General features: G+C 33.4%; 1 protein-coding gene across 4 annotated transcripts in view; it reads right to left on the reverse strand.

Moving 5' to 3' along the window:
- The window catches only part of LOC150101214 (rho GTPase-activating protein 45-like), a 519,012-nt gene that overhangs the window by 303,075 nt on the left and 196,379 nt on the right, over nucleotides 1–19,558 (reverse strand). For all 4 annotated transcript variants that reach the window (XM_090401286.1, XM_090401287.1, XM_090401288.1 and 1 more), the window contains one exon: nucleotides 16,814–16,957. In XM_090401286.1, coding sequence (XP_090257412.1) covers nucleotides 16,814–16,957 — 144 coding nt within the window. The remainder of the gene's footprint in view (nucleotides 1–16,813; nucleotides 16,958–19,558) is intronic.

Below are 19,558 nucleotides of genomic sequence, written 5' to 3' on the forward strand. Positions count from 1 at the left end.
TCCAATTAACTAGTCCTGGCTGTTTATGAAGTAACACATCCTACACATGCTCGAGTAGATCTTGGCCGTAATTGTTTGGTCTGCAGTGAGAAACTCATAGTGGACAATACCAGTCCACCACACACAAAGCATAGTCTTCAGGTGATGAAGCAGTGCCTTTGAAATGTGCAGTACTGGATAGTTTGGTGACAATGATAAGTTTGCTTCCTGTTAGAGTACAAGATCCATTTTTTTTTTTTTTTTAAATCACAAGTGAGCAAGTAATCCAAAAATGCTCGTTTTTATGAAAGAAGTGAAGAACAAACTGAGAACCTTTGAAGCTTATTTTCATCTGATGATGCATGTGGGAATCATTTGCTTAGCTTTCATGATTTTCTCAGTTAATGCAAGTGAAAAAAATTGTTTCACCACTCACGTTAAACATTTGTGAAAGTTCTTGATATGTTACTCTTGAATTATTTTTAACAGCAGCACGTAATTCTTAATTATCAATAATGGAGGATCTTCCTGAAAGTGGTGCATCTTCATCACTAGAAACAAATTTTCTGAACCATTTCTGCGCAGTACATTTTGCTACTGCGTCTTTTTCAAATGCCACACGTCTTACAGGACATTTCTGAAACCTTTGAACCAAGTTTAAATTCGTAAAGCAAACAAGCCCAATTTCACCAGGTTCAACTGACTTTAAAAAGGGGGGGTTCAAAGTTACAGAAAAAGAGTATACACCAAGTTAGAGTGCACTGATTGACTGATGCATATCTGTGCCTTATTACACACATAAAAATTGCACTCTGCAAACCACTACAAAATAAAACAAGGTCAGTGCAGCAAATTCTACCAAAATCTGCACAAACTTTTTTGGTTTACCTGATAGTTTAACAAAAGTCATGGAAGATTTTGGTAAATATCAGGAAAGTGGTAAAATGTTGAAAAATCTTAGAAATGAGGAAATAATACTGAAAAGGGAAACACAGATGATAAAAGCATATTTGTAAGTTTATATATTTTTTATGTTTACACTACCCATAAAAAAACCAAAGTACTGTGGCAGGCTAAGGATTTTTTTTATTAAAAATCATTTTTATATATATATATTTAAAAATGTTTTGTTTGCCCAGATCAGAAATCCTGCTCTATATACCAAATATTGAAAGTTTTGAAGCCACTTTCATCAGTGGTCTAACACTGGGCTAAGAAATTAATCTCTCACCTAAAGACAATCACAAACATCCATATCTATAACCATGGCAGGAGTGGAACCCATGGCCTGATGGTTGGAGAGCAGGTATATTAATCACTCAGTCAACCAGGTTGGAAATTATTTTCAAGGAGTTAAATTAACACATTCACTGCCAACTACGAGTATACTTGTAGTTGGTATATGAGCATCACAAGCCAACTACGAATATACTCGTATGACACTTACTGCCGGCAACGGGATTGCCTGTACTGACCTTGAAGAAGTAAAAATGCTTGGCGTGCGGAGCAAGCAGAGAAAGTGTGTATACTCGTAGATGGTATATGAACCTCACAAACCAACTACGAATATACTCGTATGTCGATTACCACCAGCAACGAGATTACCCGTACTGACCTTGAAGAAGCGTTGCATGGCGTACGATAACAAACTATGGCCGAGTAGCATGGCAGCGAACGTGTTAAAGAAGCAGTGACATAATGATAATAGAAAATATTACAAAGCAATGCAACCAGAGTACATATCAGTACTTTGTGCAAAAAAAGCCATAAAAAACTGAAATGTGGAACGGCAGCTAGAGTAGATAATATTCGACAAGAAATGCTCAAATATGGATAAAGTCTTACAGTGGCTATGCTGTCTAATGCAGAAGGCCTAGTCAGTCAAATCCTAGATAACTGGAGTAGATCATGTAATGTCCATCTACATAAAGGGAAATAACACAGAATGTGAAAATTAAAGAAGAATTTCCCTACAGAATGTTCCATTTAAGATTTATGCAAGCACTCAGAAGCCACTATGAAATATAGTGGAAGAGAAACTTGGAGGAAGGAAAGAAACTGAGTTCAGGGCAAATAACTGTTTTCAAGATCAGATTTTCACATTAAGATAAAGGAGGAGGGAGTTAATGTTATAAAGAAAGAATCAAAGGATAGTCGTATATCAGCATATGGGGGGGGGACTCGATCATTAGAAGGGTGATTACTAATAAAGTTCACAAAACATGCTTTCCTGGTGGAACAATAAAGCAAATAACTGTAGCATTGCAGAAAGGGGTATTTTCTGCAATGGAAAGTATAAAGCAGGTGATTATAGGAAACTCTGTAGTCAGTCAGCATCAGTAAGATGGGTAGATGAGCTGAGCGAAAACGTTATTGACAATGCATGGAAACTCATAAGGCACTATCTGACAAAAGCAATATATGAATGCATACTGGGGGTTAAGCGAGTAAATAGAGAAATGGATGAACAGCAAAATCAAGTAAGCTGTGCTGGAAAAGTAAATGTTATGGAGGAAGTACAAAACATTTGGTGGTGATCAGATCCATGAAGAGTACAAGGTGCAGGCTAGAAAGGTGACGAGCATGGTAAAGAAAGAAAAGTTGCAGTATGAGAGGAGATTGGTTGGTCAGGCCAAGGTTAACTAAAGGGAATTTTTCTGCTACATGGCAAGCAAGAGGAACAATAATTATGGCTGCCATGACTATCTACCAATAATTTGGTGGATAGTCATGGCAGCAGACTAACAGCTGTAAAGGACATGGTGGAATTCCTGAACAAGCACTTGATCAGCGTATATCATACTAGTATAAATTATCCAGAAGAGAGGCAAATATTAGGAGAATTGGAAGTGAAAGAAACAGAGGTGTATCAGATGTTGGTTGGGTTAGATGTGAATAAGGCTGTGGGAATGGATGACAAATCACTACGTATGCTTAAAGAATGTGCACCACAGTTGGTTATACTCTTGACATGGTTATTTAATGAAAGTCTTGCAGTGGGTAGGATTCCTAAGGAGTGGAAAGAGGGCAAAATAGTACCGCTCCACAAGCATGGTTCTAAGACAGAAATCTCCAACTATAGGCCAGTTGGTATAACTACAGTTGTGGTCGAGGTGTTGGAGAGATTGGTAAGAAATAGAATATAAAATTGGGTTGATGGATATGGCATTCTTTATGAAGGTCAGCATGGATTTGTAAAGGTCCTGTTTCAGTAATTCACTTGCATTTTATGATGAGTTGACGAGGGTGTTAGATAAGAGAGAATCATATACAGTGATATTCTTAGACTTGGCAAAAGCACTTGATAGATTACCACATGTTAAATTGATGTACAGGCTGCATAGGACAAGAATAGATAGTATATTGGTTAGATGGACCAGAGATGGGCTCTCTGAACAATACCAGCAGGTTGTGTATAGTGAAGCAGTGTCTCAAAAAAGAAGGGGCAACCAGTGGCATGCCCCAGGGTTCTGTTCTTGGACCACCTGCTGTTTAACTTATTTATAAACGATATATCAAGTGGATTGACTGGGGATCTTCAGTTATTTGCCGATGATGCAAAGTTGGGAAGAATTAAGTAGCGCTGCTGCTGCTGAATCCCTTCAGGAAGATTTGAATAGACTTTTTACTCAGACAAAAGAGTGGGGTTGTAGTTTTAATATTATATTAATAAGTGCAAGGTGTTGCATTTTGGAGTGCAGAAATATAAGGCTGTGTACTATATCAATGGTGCCATACCACAGGAAGTGGATGATTTAGTGATTTAGGAGTAATGGTTGACAGTAGACTGAAGTTTAGAGGGCATATTGCTAGGTTTGCAAAGGCTGAACATCGTGGTGCTGCTATGATAAGAAGTTCTCTAACATGCAAGGATAAGGAAATGGTTGTGCAACTGTATAAGACACTGGTCAGACCACACTTGGACTAATGTGCTCAGATCTGGTCACCTGGTTTTCGATGTGATGTGGAGACATTGGAGAGGGTCCAGAGACAAGCGACAGACAATATCAGGAGTTTGGTATGCTAGCTATGGAGAGAGGTTGAAGAGATGTGGATTGCAGAGTTTGGTGATAGGAAGAAGAGAGGTGATATGATAGAGACGTTTAAGTTAGTGAGAGGAATTTTTCAGATTAATCCAGAGGAGATTATAAAAAGAGTAGAAGGTGAGAGGGGAAGAACCAGAGATGATTCCTGGAAGTTATGTAAAATTGTGGTGAAGAAAGGTGTGGGCAGTAGATGTTTTACATGGAGAATTGTCAGTGAATGGAATGCATTTGCCAGAATGTGTTGTTAATGCAACACATTCTGTTGTTAAGGGCTTTAAGACTCTATATGATAAATACACTGTCAGTTGAATGAAATTCCCACGATGAGTCTGTCAACTCCATGGAGGGTGTAATAATAATAATAACAAACAGTTTGGGATCTGTATTTAAGTTTTGTAGGGAAAAAGCATATGCCAAGATGGCAAGAGAAAGCTGGTCAAAATTATTGGGTGTAAACAGGACATTATACTGAACAATGCTGAACTGAACAATACAAGCACCTTTGTTGGATTCTGATTATATAGAGATTGAAGTAATTATTATTTGTTTCAGAATCCAACATGATCTTCCATCACATAGGCAAAACTTGTAAATATTATTTAATGTAAATCACTTATTTTACAATTATATATTCATATAACTACCTTAATTTTGTCTAATATTAAATTAATTAATCAAAGATATATGTATTAATAATGAAAATACTGTATTAAATATTATTAAGTTATTTTATTTATTACTATGTTAATATTATAGAATTTGTACTTGATAATTTTAACTGCGTATTAATTGAAATGTAAATATTCTCTATTTATTTCTGTTATAGAAGTTTAGAGTTATGCAATAGCTCAATTTTATTATATTTTATTTGTTGTCATGGAGACGCATGAAGAAGCGAGCACGAGTGGAACAGAGCGTGAGCTAGGACAAGGATAATAAAAAAATTATATAGAGGTAACAAGAGAGAGTTGCAACGGAAATTTTGAAGTGAAAGGAAGCAAGGGTATAAACTAGAGAGGTGGAAGTAAATAAAAAGTTCTCAAGGGCAGAAGTTAAAGGGGATAATAATTATAAGCAAAAAAAGACGAAGTGAATTTTATAGTTAGCTGAAAGTAAAGTCAGCAGTGATAATTAAAGGAATTTAATGCCACAATCAGATAATATGAAGAAACTGGACGTTCAGTGAAGAATTCTGATTAAACCCAGTTAATCTAGAATTGCGACTTAATTCTAAATCGCCCTAAGCAGAACTGCACAGTGTTTAATTATTTAATGAGTGGTAACAAGGATAATCAAAGTACCTTACAGTTGATATCCATAGTCGTGAAGCGTGATTAATAGCGTTTTAGTTATAACTGCGGAGAAGTCTTATAAATGTGTTCTCAAGTGCAACAAATATATTTTGAAGGTTATTCGCAACGTAATTGATGTACTAGGAACTGTTTCTGGTAAGCACTGACATATTGATCATTTTCAATGTATAAAGAATTGAATGTTAGTTACGCTACGTTTAATCTAACTTTAACTGTGGAAATTCTTTGCGAATGAGAATTTGAAAATAAGAATTGTTGAGAGATATTTACAGCAATTAGTGCCTGCAGTGTTCTTTAAGCGTATAGCATAGCTGAGAACTGTGTGGAAACCATTCAGATGGGAAGTTCTATTGTATTTAATTATGTGTAGGAACTTTGTAACTCAGAAGCTGAGAAAGTGTATGTGAAGGCTTGGAAGGTTGAACTAATGTGATTGACTTGGCTTAATGTTTGACTTGTTTTTATTGTTTAAATTAGAAGTAGAAATTATGTATGTGTTATATAGCTTATATTAAATGTTTTATTTTGTTAATCTAATTATTGTGTTTGCCTGAATTCCTTTTTATTGCACCATTCATAAAAATTCGAATCTTGCGGGAATCCCAAGTGGAAAATAAAATACCTCGGCCAGAATGAATGAGGAGACTGCTAACTAACCATGAATTGATCCTGCTATTTTATATAGACTAATCTAAGGATAGAGTGGCGCAGTATAATAGAAATTTCTCTACCCTTGGATTGGTGATCAATTTACAATTAGTTGTTTTTTTTATGAAAGTGACTTGTAACAAGATGGCGGATTCGAACATCAAGAGAACAACGTCACGACAAAATGGCGCAGTCGACAGGATGTGATTTAATCGATAAGAAGTAATTTAACAACTATAAATTAAGAGATTGAATTTAGTTTTGTAATAATAATCGTAGAATTACTCCCTGAATTTTAGAAAGTAAATTAAATAAATCACAATGAACTGGTTATAATCTGGAATCAGGCAAAGATAAAAATTTGTTTTAAAATAGAAGGATTGTATTATTTAAATTGGTAATTCATTAATCACTATGGCTGTTACATCAAGTTCTGAAATGAATGATAGTGAATTCTTTCGTACGGTGAACCCACAACAGGTCTTTCCCCAATTTTCAGGTGAAGAATCAGATGATATGCTATTTTTTTTTACCTATGTTGAAAAACTTAGAGAAATAGCAAATTGGACTGATTTTCAACTACTCGTTTTAATCAGAAGTAAATTGATAGGTAAAGCAAAAACATTCTTGTATTCTTCTCCGATACTTCGGGAAACATTTGAATATTCTAAATTTAAAGAAACTTTATTGTCTCAATTTTGTAAACTTAAAAGTGTAGGCCCTAATTTATGGAAGTTACAGAGTCTTACAAAAAGATAAAGAGACTGTTACTGATTTTCACAATCGTTTATTGACACTAGCCAACAGTTTAAATGTGACTAATGAAGATAAACCTCACTTAGATTGGGCAGTATTCCAACAATTTAGACAAGGTGTTAGGCAAGAATTAAGAGAAACAGCCTATAAGAAGAAAATTTCCACCTTAGAAGAGTGTCTCAAAAGTGTCAAGGAAAAAGAACAAATGTTAGGAGACCTTTATCCCTCAACCAATGTAAGTCTTGTGAATGTTGTGAATAAGACTGATTATTCCTTCAGCCAATCAGATGTTGAAAAGAGAAATAAAGATGAAAAAGGAAAAGCAAAGAATATTGGAGAAAACTCAAGTAGTATTAACTGCATAACTGAAAGTAAGGAGCAATTTGACAAGAAACTGATGACAGAAGTAAAAACCTTAATTCACCAGGAGGTGAATAAATTGAATCAGCCAATAATGGATAGTCTTAATAAGGTTGTGAGACAATTATCAGCTATTACTTTGAAGTCCCAAGAAAACCAAAACCCCACAACTGATAAAATTAATGAGATAATTAAACATGAAGTGGAAAAGCAAAATCAACCCATTTTAACTAGTCTAGATAAAGTAATTCAAGGGCTAGATAATGTCAAACAACAGATGTCTATTATCCCTTAATCTAAGACAGAGACAAAACAAAGAGATCCTCCAAAATGTTATAATTGCAACAAAGTTGGACATTATGCCAGGAATTGTTTCTATAACAAAGGAAACTATTCTAATAGCAGATGGGACTCGAAGTTTGGATACAAACCCCACAGAAGAAATAATGCAATTCAGAAACACCAAGCACCTAATGAAAGAATGATGAGAATTAGAGGAGATATCCTGGGCTCTAAGTGTGACATCTTATTAGATACAGGATGCAATGCCTCTACCATCAGAATGGATTATTTCTTAACCTTAAAGAACAAATTATGGAAAAGCACTGCCAAGCTGAGAGAACCTGTAAGAATTAATACTATCTCTGACTCAAGCTTCATGGCATATGAGAAACTTCACGCAAGGATTTACTTACCAGAATTTGGACTATGTGTCTGGCAAGATTTACTTGTTGTCTCCATGACATCCAACTTAAGCTCCCACATTATTTTAGGAACAAACTTCTTAACAAGGTATCAATTCTCCTGTGATTTTTCTAAGAGGGAAATATCCCTGATGAACAAGAAGAGATATACCAGAAGAAATGGAAATCATGATTATGATAGGACTAGACACCAGGCAAAGCAGTTAAAATTGCCATATGAATTGAGACCTTCTACGAAAGAAAAGTCATCTATAAGTCAATTAACTAAAAAGGACTGTGATGTGAATTCTGATGTGCTATATCAGACTGAAACACTGCAAGATACTAATGAGCCATCACAACAACAAATATCCATGCCTAATTCAGATGTTGGAACTAATAAACAACAAATAGTTAAAGTAAATTTTGTCAAGGTAACTCCCTTAAGTAGTAAAATTAGAAATTTGGAAAATCAGTGGAGATACAAAAGAATGAGTGATCGCAAAAGAAGGACTAAAAGAACAGATTACCAAGACGGTAGACAACTGAGGCTAGAAGTTAGTGACAGAGAACAGAACCTCTGCTCTAAAAGGACATTATCACTTTATAAGTGTAGCAATCAAAATTCTCCCTATGATAAAAACAACAAGAACTTAAGTGGAGAAGTGCAGAAAGGTAAATACATAGACTGTAATAAAAAATTTAATCATGTTCAAACTAAGTGCTATTTAAGATCTTGGAAGGGAGATAAGAAGTCAGTTTTCTCCACTCGTGAGTCTAGAGTGAAAAATTTTTCTTTAAAGAAAAATTTTTCAAAGGAAGAGTAAGCCTTTGTTGGATTCTGATTATATAGAGATTGAAGTAATTATTATTTGTTTCAGAATCCAACATGATCTTCCATCACATAGGCAAAACTTGTAAATATTATTTAATGTAAATCACTTATTTTACAATTAAATATTCATATAACTACCTTAATTTTGTCTAATATTAAATTAATTAATCAAAGATATATGTATTAATAATGAAAATACTTTATTAAATATTATTAAGTTATTTTATTTATTACTATGATAATATTATAGAATTTGTACTTGATAATTTTAACTGCGTATTAATTGAAATGTAAATATTCTCTATTTATTTCTGTTATAGAAGTTTAGAGTTATGCAATAGCTCAATTTTATTATATTTTATTTGTTGTAATGGAGATGCATGAAGAAGCGAGCGCGAGTGGAACAGAGCGTGAGCTAGGACAAGGATAATAAAAAAATTATATAGAGGTAACAAGAGAGAGTTGCAACGGAAATTTTGAAGTGAAAGGAAGCAAGGGTATAAACTAGAGAGGTGCAAGTATATAAAAAGTTCTCAAGGGCAGAGGTTATTTATTATCTATATGGATCACATTATGATGGAAAGTAGTATTAAACATGATATCAGAATTGGAGATGTTAATGTCAGCTCTTTGCTTTATGCAGACGATGTTATACTTCTAAATAAATCTGCTATAAGTTTGCAAGATCCCTGACTAAATTGAATAACTGTTGTAATAGATATGGTATGAAGGTTAGCAATAAAAAGACAAAGACAATGAAAATAGGTAGAATTGTTGAAAATGTCAACTGTGTTGTGAACAGAGAACCTGTCTAACAAGTAAAACATTTGAGCTACTTAGGCAAGATTTTTAGTGAAGATGGTAAATTAAATATGGAAATAGACAACAGAATCAACAAAGCTGGTATGGTAGGAAGTCAATTGAATAAATTCATATGGAATAAGAGAGAAATTAGTCAGGACACTAAATTAGCTGTATACTGGTTTGAACACACCGGTTTTATGGATCTGAGACCTGGGTCAGAAGTAAACCACTTGACCAAAGACTAAAGACCACAGATATGAGAGTCCTGAGAAAAATTAAAGGCGTGAAGAGATGGCATCAATGGCAATATAATATTAAAAACGAGGATATTAGGAAAGAACCTGACATTGTCAGCATCCAGGAATGCGTTAGCAGAGCTAATCTCAGGTGGAATGGTCACTTAAACAGAATGGGCGTGGAAAGATTAGCAAAACAAGTGTTCTCTGCCAGGTTGGCTACCCAGAGGAAGACCAAGATATAGGTGGATTGATACGGTACAAAGTGCCTTAGACGATAGAAATATAAGATCTGATAATGTTGGAGTCTTGACAAGTAACAGACTCATTTGGAAGAAAATTGTAGATAGGAAGTTAGTAATGATGTAAATTTTTCATGTAGTAGTATCATATCCTGATACTAGTATCATATCCTGATATGATACTAGTATCAGGATATGATATGATATGATACTAGTATCAGGATATGATACTAGTATCAGGATATGATACTAGTAGTATCATATCCTGATACTACAGGTACAGGTTGGCAGGAAGACGACCCAGAGGAGGACCAAGATATAGGTGGATTGATACGGTACAAAGTGCCTTAGATGATAGAAATATAAGATCTGATAATGTTGGAGTCTTGACAAGTAACAGACTCATTTGGAAGAAAATTGTAGATAGGAAGTTAGTAATGATGTAAATTTTTCATGTAGTAGTATCATATCCTGTACCCTCCTTGAGGGTACATGTCAGGAATTTGATGATGATGATAATAAAACTTTCTTACATGTTCTTCTCTTCAATATGAAATACAATTTTATTCTGCTGATCACTTGCGGTTTCAAATCCTCTGTACACTTTGGTGTCCTGCAATAGTCAATGAGACTTTTCTTATTCCATGCTTCTTCTGTCCACATATTTATGTTGGAACATGGTGTTAATAATAACCAGAATGGGAGTAAAGATAAAACAGGTGTATGGTATTAGAATGTCAAAAAGATCAAGAGAAAGACAAAGATCTAGGTGGACTGACAGTTAGAAAGGCATTAGAATACCAAAATCGGGGAATTTTTCTTGAAATAATACCAAAATATAAGATCTGACAATTGAAATCCAAAGAGATAACAGATTAATTTGGAGGAAAACTGGTGACAAAATTAGGAATAAGATAAAATTTTCATGCAGTGCTGTCATAAGTATACTAATGCACCCTTTGAGGGTACATATCAAGAATCTAATTATGACAATGGTATAAAATTTTCATTTATGTTTTACAGGAATCTTTGTTATAAAAATGAAACAGAATAACAACAAAAAAAAAAACCGTGCATTTAGTTCCGTCGAATTATTTACTATATTTTATTTTGTGTTTCGTTTTCTTATGTAAGTTAAGTTATTATTGCTATTTTAAAAATTAATCATTAGTAATTACTTGAAATATATTCTTTGAAATTAATAATAATGTTTCTAATTGCAGTATTTATTTTTAGCTCTACTGAAAATAGCGAAAAGACAATGCAAATTTTTAGAAAAGTATAGTGAAAATAATCCTTTTATGAAAAGAGGCAGGACAGAATACGAAGGTTTTTGTAAACATTGTAACAGTTATTTAAGTATAAGTCATGGGGGAATTGCCGATATAAAAGATCATATAAAAAGGAGAAACATCAATCCAATGTAGCAGCGTCAAGTATGAGTAAAACTATTATAAATTATTTTGTAAAACAAGATAGTTCAGAAGAGAAAAAAATTATGGCATCAGAATTGTGTTTCGCTTATCACGTGATTAAACAATCTTTTGTGTCTACAGACTGTTTCAATAGGCTAATACTGAAAATATTCAACAGTTCAAAAATTGCAACACAGTATTCTTCAGCAAAAACAAAAACGAGTTTAATTAATCAAATTCTTGTGCCTAATATGATTAATATAATTTGTAATGAAATTGAAAGTTGTTCATTTTATTCCATTAGCACCGATGCTAGTAATCACAAGGATCAAAACATTTTTCCAATCATGACTCCGTATTTTTCCAAGACCGGCATAAACGTAAAATTATTGAAATTGAGCAATTTAAAAGGGGAGATATCAGATGTGGTGGCCAATTTTTGTGTTCAAACTTTGAAGAATTTGAAAATCTATACTAAAAAATGCATCGGATTTGGCGGCAACAATGCAAATGTTAATTTTGGGGGCTGAGAAAGAAAAGGTATTAATAATGTGTACACTAAACTAAAAACAGAAATTGGAGTAGACATTGAAGGAATTGGATGTCCAGCCCACATATTACACAATACATTACAAACCACGGCCAACCAATTATCTTGCAATGTTGAACAGATTATTTTAAAATTATTTAATTATTTTACTATATACACTGTAAGAACAGAAAGACTAAAAGATTTTTGCAATTTTGTGGATGTAGAATATAAAAAATTACTGTCACATTGTAAAACAAGATGGTTATCACTGCTACCTGCTATCGAGCGAACTATAAATTTATTTGATGCTCTTAAATCTTTTTTCTTGTCGGAGGAAAAAGCACCAGAGACTTTACTAGATTTTTTAAAAACCTTCTTAGTGAAGCCTATCTTTGGTTCTTACATAGCCAATGTAGTAGTATTCCTTTTCAAATATTAAAAATTGAAGAAAGAAAAAAATCGATTACAGAAGTTTTAGAGGTTATAAAATCTAATGTCAAAACAGCAATAGAAAAGTTAAATAATAATTTTGTACCATTTCAAGTTAAAACAATAATAAAAGAATATGAAGAAAGTGGATTAATTTAAAAAATAAATCAATGAATTTCACGAAGAAATAACAAAATTTTATGAAACAAAAACTGAACATTTAAAACCGTGAACAATACCATTGGGAAAATATTCAGTGTTTTCATGAATGAATTTGGAAGAAATTCCAAAGTGGGAAGATGTGGCAAAAAGTTTTGAATATCTGAAGACAAAAAATATTGATATAAATGACACATACTTATTTAATCAAATCACCACATTGAAAACCATATTAGAGGAATTAAAATCTTCAGAGTGGAAGAAAAAAATAGCTTCAGAAAAATGGGCATTTATATTTTCAAAAATGGAAACAGAATTTCTGGAGCATTATAAAGATTTGTATAATATATGTGAATAAGTTTTTTCTATACCTGGCCACAATGGTAACGTGGAAAGAATATTTTCCTTAATGGAAATCCAATGGACAGAGGATAGAAATAGACTTTCAATAAACACTGTTGAAAGTATTCTTCAATGTCTCGAAAACCACGATTTTAATTGTCTTCAAATGCATGATTATTTACTGAATAACAAGGCTCTATTGAAAATGGCCAAATCTAGTGATAAGTTCAAAAAGAAAGAGTAATATTTTAATTAAAACAAAGGATAATTAATATTAGTTTTGTGATTTTTAAATAGTTAAAATAAGCCCATGGTATTATTTCTTGTAGTTACAATTAAAAAACATGTTTTTGTGATTTCCTTTTCTTTAAATTTTGTGTTTGTGTTATACTTGATTCAAGTATAAAGTCAAGTAACTTGAATATCTAATATTTTATATTTATCACTGTGATTTTTTTGTTTAATTGTAAGATCTTTATAAAACAAAGACTTTTTATATTTGTTACTGTGATTTTTTTTAGTTGAATTGTAGAATCTTTATAAAACAAAGAATGTTTTATTTGTCTCTGTGATTTTTTTTCCTAGTTGAGTTGTATTATCTTTATAAAATAAAGAATCTCATGACTGTGATATTTGTGGTTCATTTGTAGAAAGAAGATGTGTCTTTTTTTTTTTTTTGGTTGTCAAAATTTCGTTGATCCAGTCCTGTGTCCCAGTTTGACAACCAAGAAATCTGACAACCCTAGTCCAGTTCCAAAGGAGTGGAAGGAAAGCAAGATTGTGCTGTTTCATAAGAGAGGTGACAGAACTCAAGCATCAATTATAGTTCAATCTGTATGTCAGTTGTTGTTGTTGTTAAAGTGTTGGAGAGGCTGGTGAGAACCAGGATCCAGAATTGGGTTGAAAACAAGTAGTATTATCTTTGATAGACAGCACGAATTTGCTTAAGGGAGGTCATGTTTTAGTAATCTACTTGCTTATTACAATAAGGAGATGGCTTCATTGGACAAAGGATAAAGTACACAGCATACTTAGATTTTGCAAAGTCTTTTGATAGATTACTGCATGATAAGTTGATAGTCAAACTAGAGTGGGTGGAATTGGATATTAGACTAGTGTATTGAAATGGAGATTGGCTATCTGAAAGGTATCAGCAAATTGTGTATGGGAGAAACAATATCCCAGAAGAGGAAGGTCACTAGTGGTATGCCTCAGGGGTCTGTTATAGGGCCACTGCTGTTTAACCTGTATGTTAATGATATTAGGGAAGTTTTAGATGAGGATATTCAGTTGTTTGCAGATAATGCAAAGTTGGGATGAACTATCAGGAGTAGAGTAAGATGTTCTGACCTTACAAGAAGATTTGAATAGATTGAGTGAATGAGCATGGCAGTGGGGATGCAAGTTCAATGTTGCAAAATGTAAGGTTTTAAATTGTGGGAAATAAAGATGTGATGTAGAATTTATGCTAAGTGGGGATATATTGTTGGAAGTGGAGGAAATAAGAGATCTTGGGGTGATGGTGGAAAAGGATCAATAATTTAAAGGACAAAATGCCAAATGCTGAGGACAACACGGTGAATTCTGGCGGTGATGCAGAGGACAATGACTTGTAGAAGGAAGGAGGTTCTGGTTTCACTATATAAGGCCTCGATTAGGCCACATATGGACTACTATGCACAGATTTGGTCATCTGGTTTTCAAGAGGATGAAGAGATGTTGTAAAGGGTCCAGAAGCAAATGACTAAGGTAGTTTCTGATCTCTCGAATGTTGAATATGAGAAAAAGGTTGAGATATGCAATTTACAGTTTAGTGAATAGGCAGAAGAGGAGTAATATGATAGACATACAAGTTGGTAATGGGCTGTTATAGGATCAATGTTTAAGAGGTTTTTCATAATATGTTGAGAGATTAGGGGAGAACAAGAGGTCATCCCTGAAAGCTGTATAAGGAGGGTGTGAGCAAGAGAGTGAGAAGCAGTTTTATTGCACGGAGAGTTGTAAATGCAAAAAATGTGAATTGGAATGCATTGCCTAAGAGTGTCGTGTCTGCAGAGAATTGATTAAGGCAAGGTATGATGAGCTGTGTGTATATGATAAAAGGATCTCCTAGATGAGTCTTTCAGAGCCTCCGTAGTTCAGTCAGCATAGGAGAAGCCATTTGGTTGGAAAGACCTGGGTTTGATTCCCGTCAGTGACGTGAGAAATCTATCAACGAAAGGCGAGTTAGCCAGTCTCATATGGAGGTAGAGGGGGGGTTTTTCTCCCTCAGAACAGACAAACTAGTCCTGTGAACACACACAATTTACAGACAAGAATACTTGCAGACATAGGAGTAACCGTCTTATCCTCATACTACGGTTGGGAAGTCAAAGGACACTTGGAAGGCCATGGGCACTTAAGTACCTGTTAAAAGCCACTGATGGATGGAAGGAGATGATTCTATGGAGATTTTTTTCAGCTTTTTTTCATCTGATGGCATTTTAACAAAACAGCCAGCACCTATCATGTTGGTTGCTGGCTTACTATGTTATATAACAGGTTTTTATTATGAGTTCTTTCACATCCAAAATTTGTGTAATTCACCTTTTCTGTGTTATTTTTTTCATTCTTGGTTTTAACATTTTAAATTTATCTGAATGTATCTTCTGCACTCAGTTATTGATATCTTGTGCTCTTCACCGTCTTAACTCTGATCAAGTCTTGAAAAGTTTCTAGCACATTTATCTTCAAAATTTTTTTTTATAGAAGTATGGAAATTAATATCCTTCAATTAAAAACCTCATTAAATTTACCCTTCAAGCTTAGTCACTACAAAGGGGCTGCTCCAATCGCCATGGCTTAGCTTTTTTCTTTCCTACTTAACTGTATTTTAATTTAAATGTATTCGTGATATGAAGAACTTAACTTGTTTTGCGATGCAAAAATTTACATCCTTTCTCGAACACTTAAAGTGTGCAAAATTTACTATTTTCAAGTAAAGGGGCATAACTGTAACATGTAATAATGACTCATTTTTCTTGTTTCATGACTGAAATGAAAACTCGGAAGTGTGACGTGTAGTAGAGCATGCATGGAGTGAAAACAACACTGATAATACTGCTGTCAGAGAAACGAGGATTTTTAAACTCAATAGATGAATATTTATGATGTTTTTCACACAGAAAGAAAATGTTTATCAGTTATCAATTGTTATGTTATGCCAATATTGACAGAACAGCTACTAGAGAGATACAGCCACTTGTGATCGAAATTGCACTTTATATCTTGAAATTGCATGAGGTGATGTTTCAAAATGTGTGAGGGAATGTAGATTATGTAAATGTATTTAGAGCAAGGCTAAAAATTCACTCGCCACTTGTTTCTAATCACTTGCCTGGGAAGAGTGGATTTCTGGAGCCATGAACATATCTGCTAGTAGAAGATATCAATGAAGAGGAAATGGGACAGGAGTTGTGATTCCATGTGAACAAGAAAAAAGTTCAGGTAGTTCATTGCTAATGCATTGGTCCAGTGGAAGACCAAAACTTGGTCTTCCACTAGACCAATTGTTCGTAAATACTATAAATACATAAATGTTTTATTAATATATAAATCTGTTTATATATGAAGCAATAAATAATTTTTCCATGTAATTATCCATGATGTACATAACATGTTTAGACTTCAAAACATGAATGCAAAGTGTACTATTGAAATACCATTAAAATAACGTGGATACAAAACAATATTTTGTCCACCATGATCAGATGGGTGGTTAACTGATTAAACTGAAAATCAGTTATAAGTAAACGGTATACTTTGGTTATATCCATTTAGATTTTGCTTTTTATTCTTCATGATCAATTTATTAATCCTACAATAACTTAAAAATATGTTTTAATCACTGAAATACAGGACAGTAGTTAAAAGCAATATGCTATTAAGAACCACTGACTGATAATATAAGCTGTTAGAAATATCTGGTTAAGTGGAAGTATCACAAGCAGAAGATTAATTTATTTCTCATGACAAAAAATCATAAACTAGATTACCTAAATTGGTTCTTTTTTCTATGTAAGTCATCACATCTTTGGCATATTTAGACCATGCCTTTGCACGTCTCAGAGCAAGTTCAACTCCATCTCCTAATCCCATTAATCGTGCATCTATCTCATGAGGAGTAAGAATGGTAGAAGCTGCAATTAATGTACTAGTTAGTTGGTGATATTTAATTATGATTACACAATTAGAAAAATCCTGTATAATTAACAGTACATTTAAGTTACAAGTCTAACACTTTTGCATTGCAGACAGTTTTTAAGTGGGCATAACTCACATAGAAAACATTTTTTTCTTATTTTCAATTAATCTTTATTCAATTAATCAACATTAAATTGTAGAATGACAGGATCCTGCAGAAACTCCAGAGTGACACCACTAAAATATAACAGCTTGATTTGTATCAAACTGTTATATTTTAAATAGTTATATTTTAAAGTTATATTTGTTATATTTTTAAATATAACAAATATAATAATAATTTTTAGATTTTTAAAGAATTAACATTTCCCTTTAGAACACCAAGTTATAACACTAAATTAAATCAGTTTTAAAGGAGAAAAAAAAAAATGAAGGTGCCTTACCATGCAGGTGGTTTTTGTCCATGAAGCTAGTTGATGAAGAATTGGGTAAGAGTTATTCAAGAAGGTTTTGAAGGGAGAAACATGCAAAATTTGAGAGGAGAAAGGAAGTGAGTATATATTGAAGAAGTAGACTTTTTTTTTTTTTTGGTGTGGGAAGGGATAAGGCTGTTAACAAGGAAGACAATGTATTTATCCAAAAGAATGTCAGACCTCAGGATAAATGGAATTTATTTATCTCCAAAAAAGGTTCTTCAGCTAACTCTTGAGTTTATGCTGAGAATAATCAGAAAGTTTCATTTACAGACAATGATTAAAATATTGTTAGATGTAACAACTGCTGCGATGTATTTAGAAAGGAAGAGAAATTAAAGGGCAATCATCATAACTGGAAAAGAACAGGAGCAAGTCTAAGACCAAACAAGACATAAAGAAAAACATCATGAAAATTATATTCAAAAGATATATGGTTTAATGCTTTTTTACACTAATGAAAAAAGTTTAAAAAATAAGCTCTTGTGGTTTAAATTAGTATCTGAAAGTAATAAACTGCATACAACAGAAGTTTCTGAAACTTAATGCTCATTAAGTTTCAGAAACTTCTGTTTCTGAAATTTTTTCATTGAAACATTTTCAACAAAACATTACAACAGAGACATTATGTTATTAGAAGAGAATGAACAGGAAGACGGGGGGGGGGGGGGATATTATTACTTATATTTTGAAAATGACATTCTTTAAATACTGTAGAAGAAAGGAATTTGAAATAGTGTGTGTGTGTGTGTGTGTGTGTGTGTGTGTGTGTGTGTGTGTGTGTGTGTGCGCGCGCGCGTGCATGCGCATTTGGAAAAAAAAAAAAAAAAAACCTATAAAATTAAGAGTAGGAGTACATTACCTGCAGAGAATACAGAGATAGTACCATGGACTGACATTAATTAGTAATGTTGACTAAGCTTATAGAATAAATAGCATAAAATAGCCAAACTGATAGCTTTTTTTAAAGCAACATGAACATGAACCAACCAGTGATAACGAATTTTCAGATTTAATATTAACGTAAGATGTGAACTGTAGACTCGAATGCACCAACATTATTCAAGAAAAACTTTAAAAGTTTGAAAAAAAAGTCAAACCTTTGAGATTCATTACAAACTCTAATTATAATATAAAATATAAAAAAGAAAACTCTGATTCAGCCAGAGAGGCATGTGGTAAGGTAATCTACAAGAATAGAAAAATTAGAACGCCATGGGACTCAGAAAGTTAAAGAGGCAGTCAAGGAAAAGAAGAAAGCATATCAAAAGTCTGTGGAGAATAAGTTAGCTTGTGCTCTTGGAGAATACAGAGACAAATGTAAGAAAGTTAAACACTATAAAATCTAGCTAAACAAAACTCATGGGAAGACTTTAGTACATAGAAAATAAATATCAGGAAAGTAGCAGGATATTCTGAAGGCTGTTGAAAAACCTCAGAAATGGAGGAAACAATGCAGTAAAAGGAATTAGAGATGATAAAGACAACATGAAAACTGGCAAAAAAGAAATACATATCCATACTTGAAATAGCCATCAAAAGCATATATGTGGAAAGGCAACAGGAGTAGATGACATTTGACCAGAAATGCTCTTATGGAGATATAAAAGTCTTGTAGTGGCTGCACTGAATAGTTCAGAAGGCTTGGATAGAGGAACGAATTCCAGCTGATTCCAGATAGTACCAATATAAACAGGGAAATAAAACTGCATGTGAGAATTACAGAGGTATTTTCCTACTGAGTGTTCCTGGTAAGATTTATACAAGTATACTTGAAAAATGGATGAGAAGGATTGTGGAAGGGAAGGAAAGCTTGGTGAAGAACAAGCTCGATTCAGGCCAAATAGAGGCTGTCAGGATCAGATTTTCACTTTATGACAAATAATTGAGAAATCATGGGAAATATAACTATATAATGGGAGAATATTTAAGTTTTGTAGACCTGCAAAAGGCATATGACAAGGTGCCAAGAGAAAAGCTATTCAAAATGCTACATTTCTATGGTGCCAATGGGACATTATATCAAGCAATACTTAGTCTTTATTCGAGTTGTAAGTCAGCAGTTAGAACTGAGAAAGTACAGGAAGATGGTTTGATGTTAAATCTGGTGTCACACAAGAACAT

This window comes from Typopeltis vanoorti, chromosome 12, assembly GCF_054136105.1.
Source record: "Typopeltis vanoorti isolate ZY-2024b chromosome 12, IOZ_Tvanoo_1.0, whole genome shotgun sequence".
Classification (NCBI taxonomy): domain Eukaryota; kingdom Metazoa; phylum Arthropoda; class Arachnida; order Uropygi; family Thelyphonidae; genus Typopeltis; species Typopeltis vanoorti.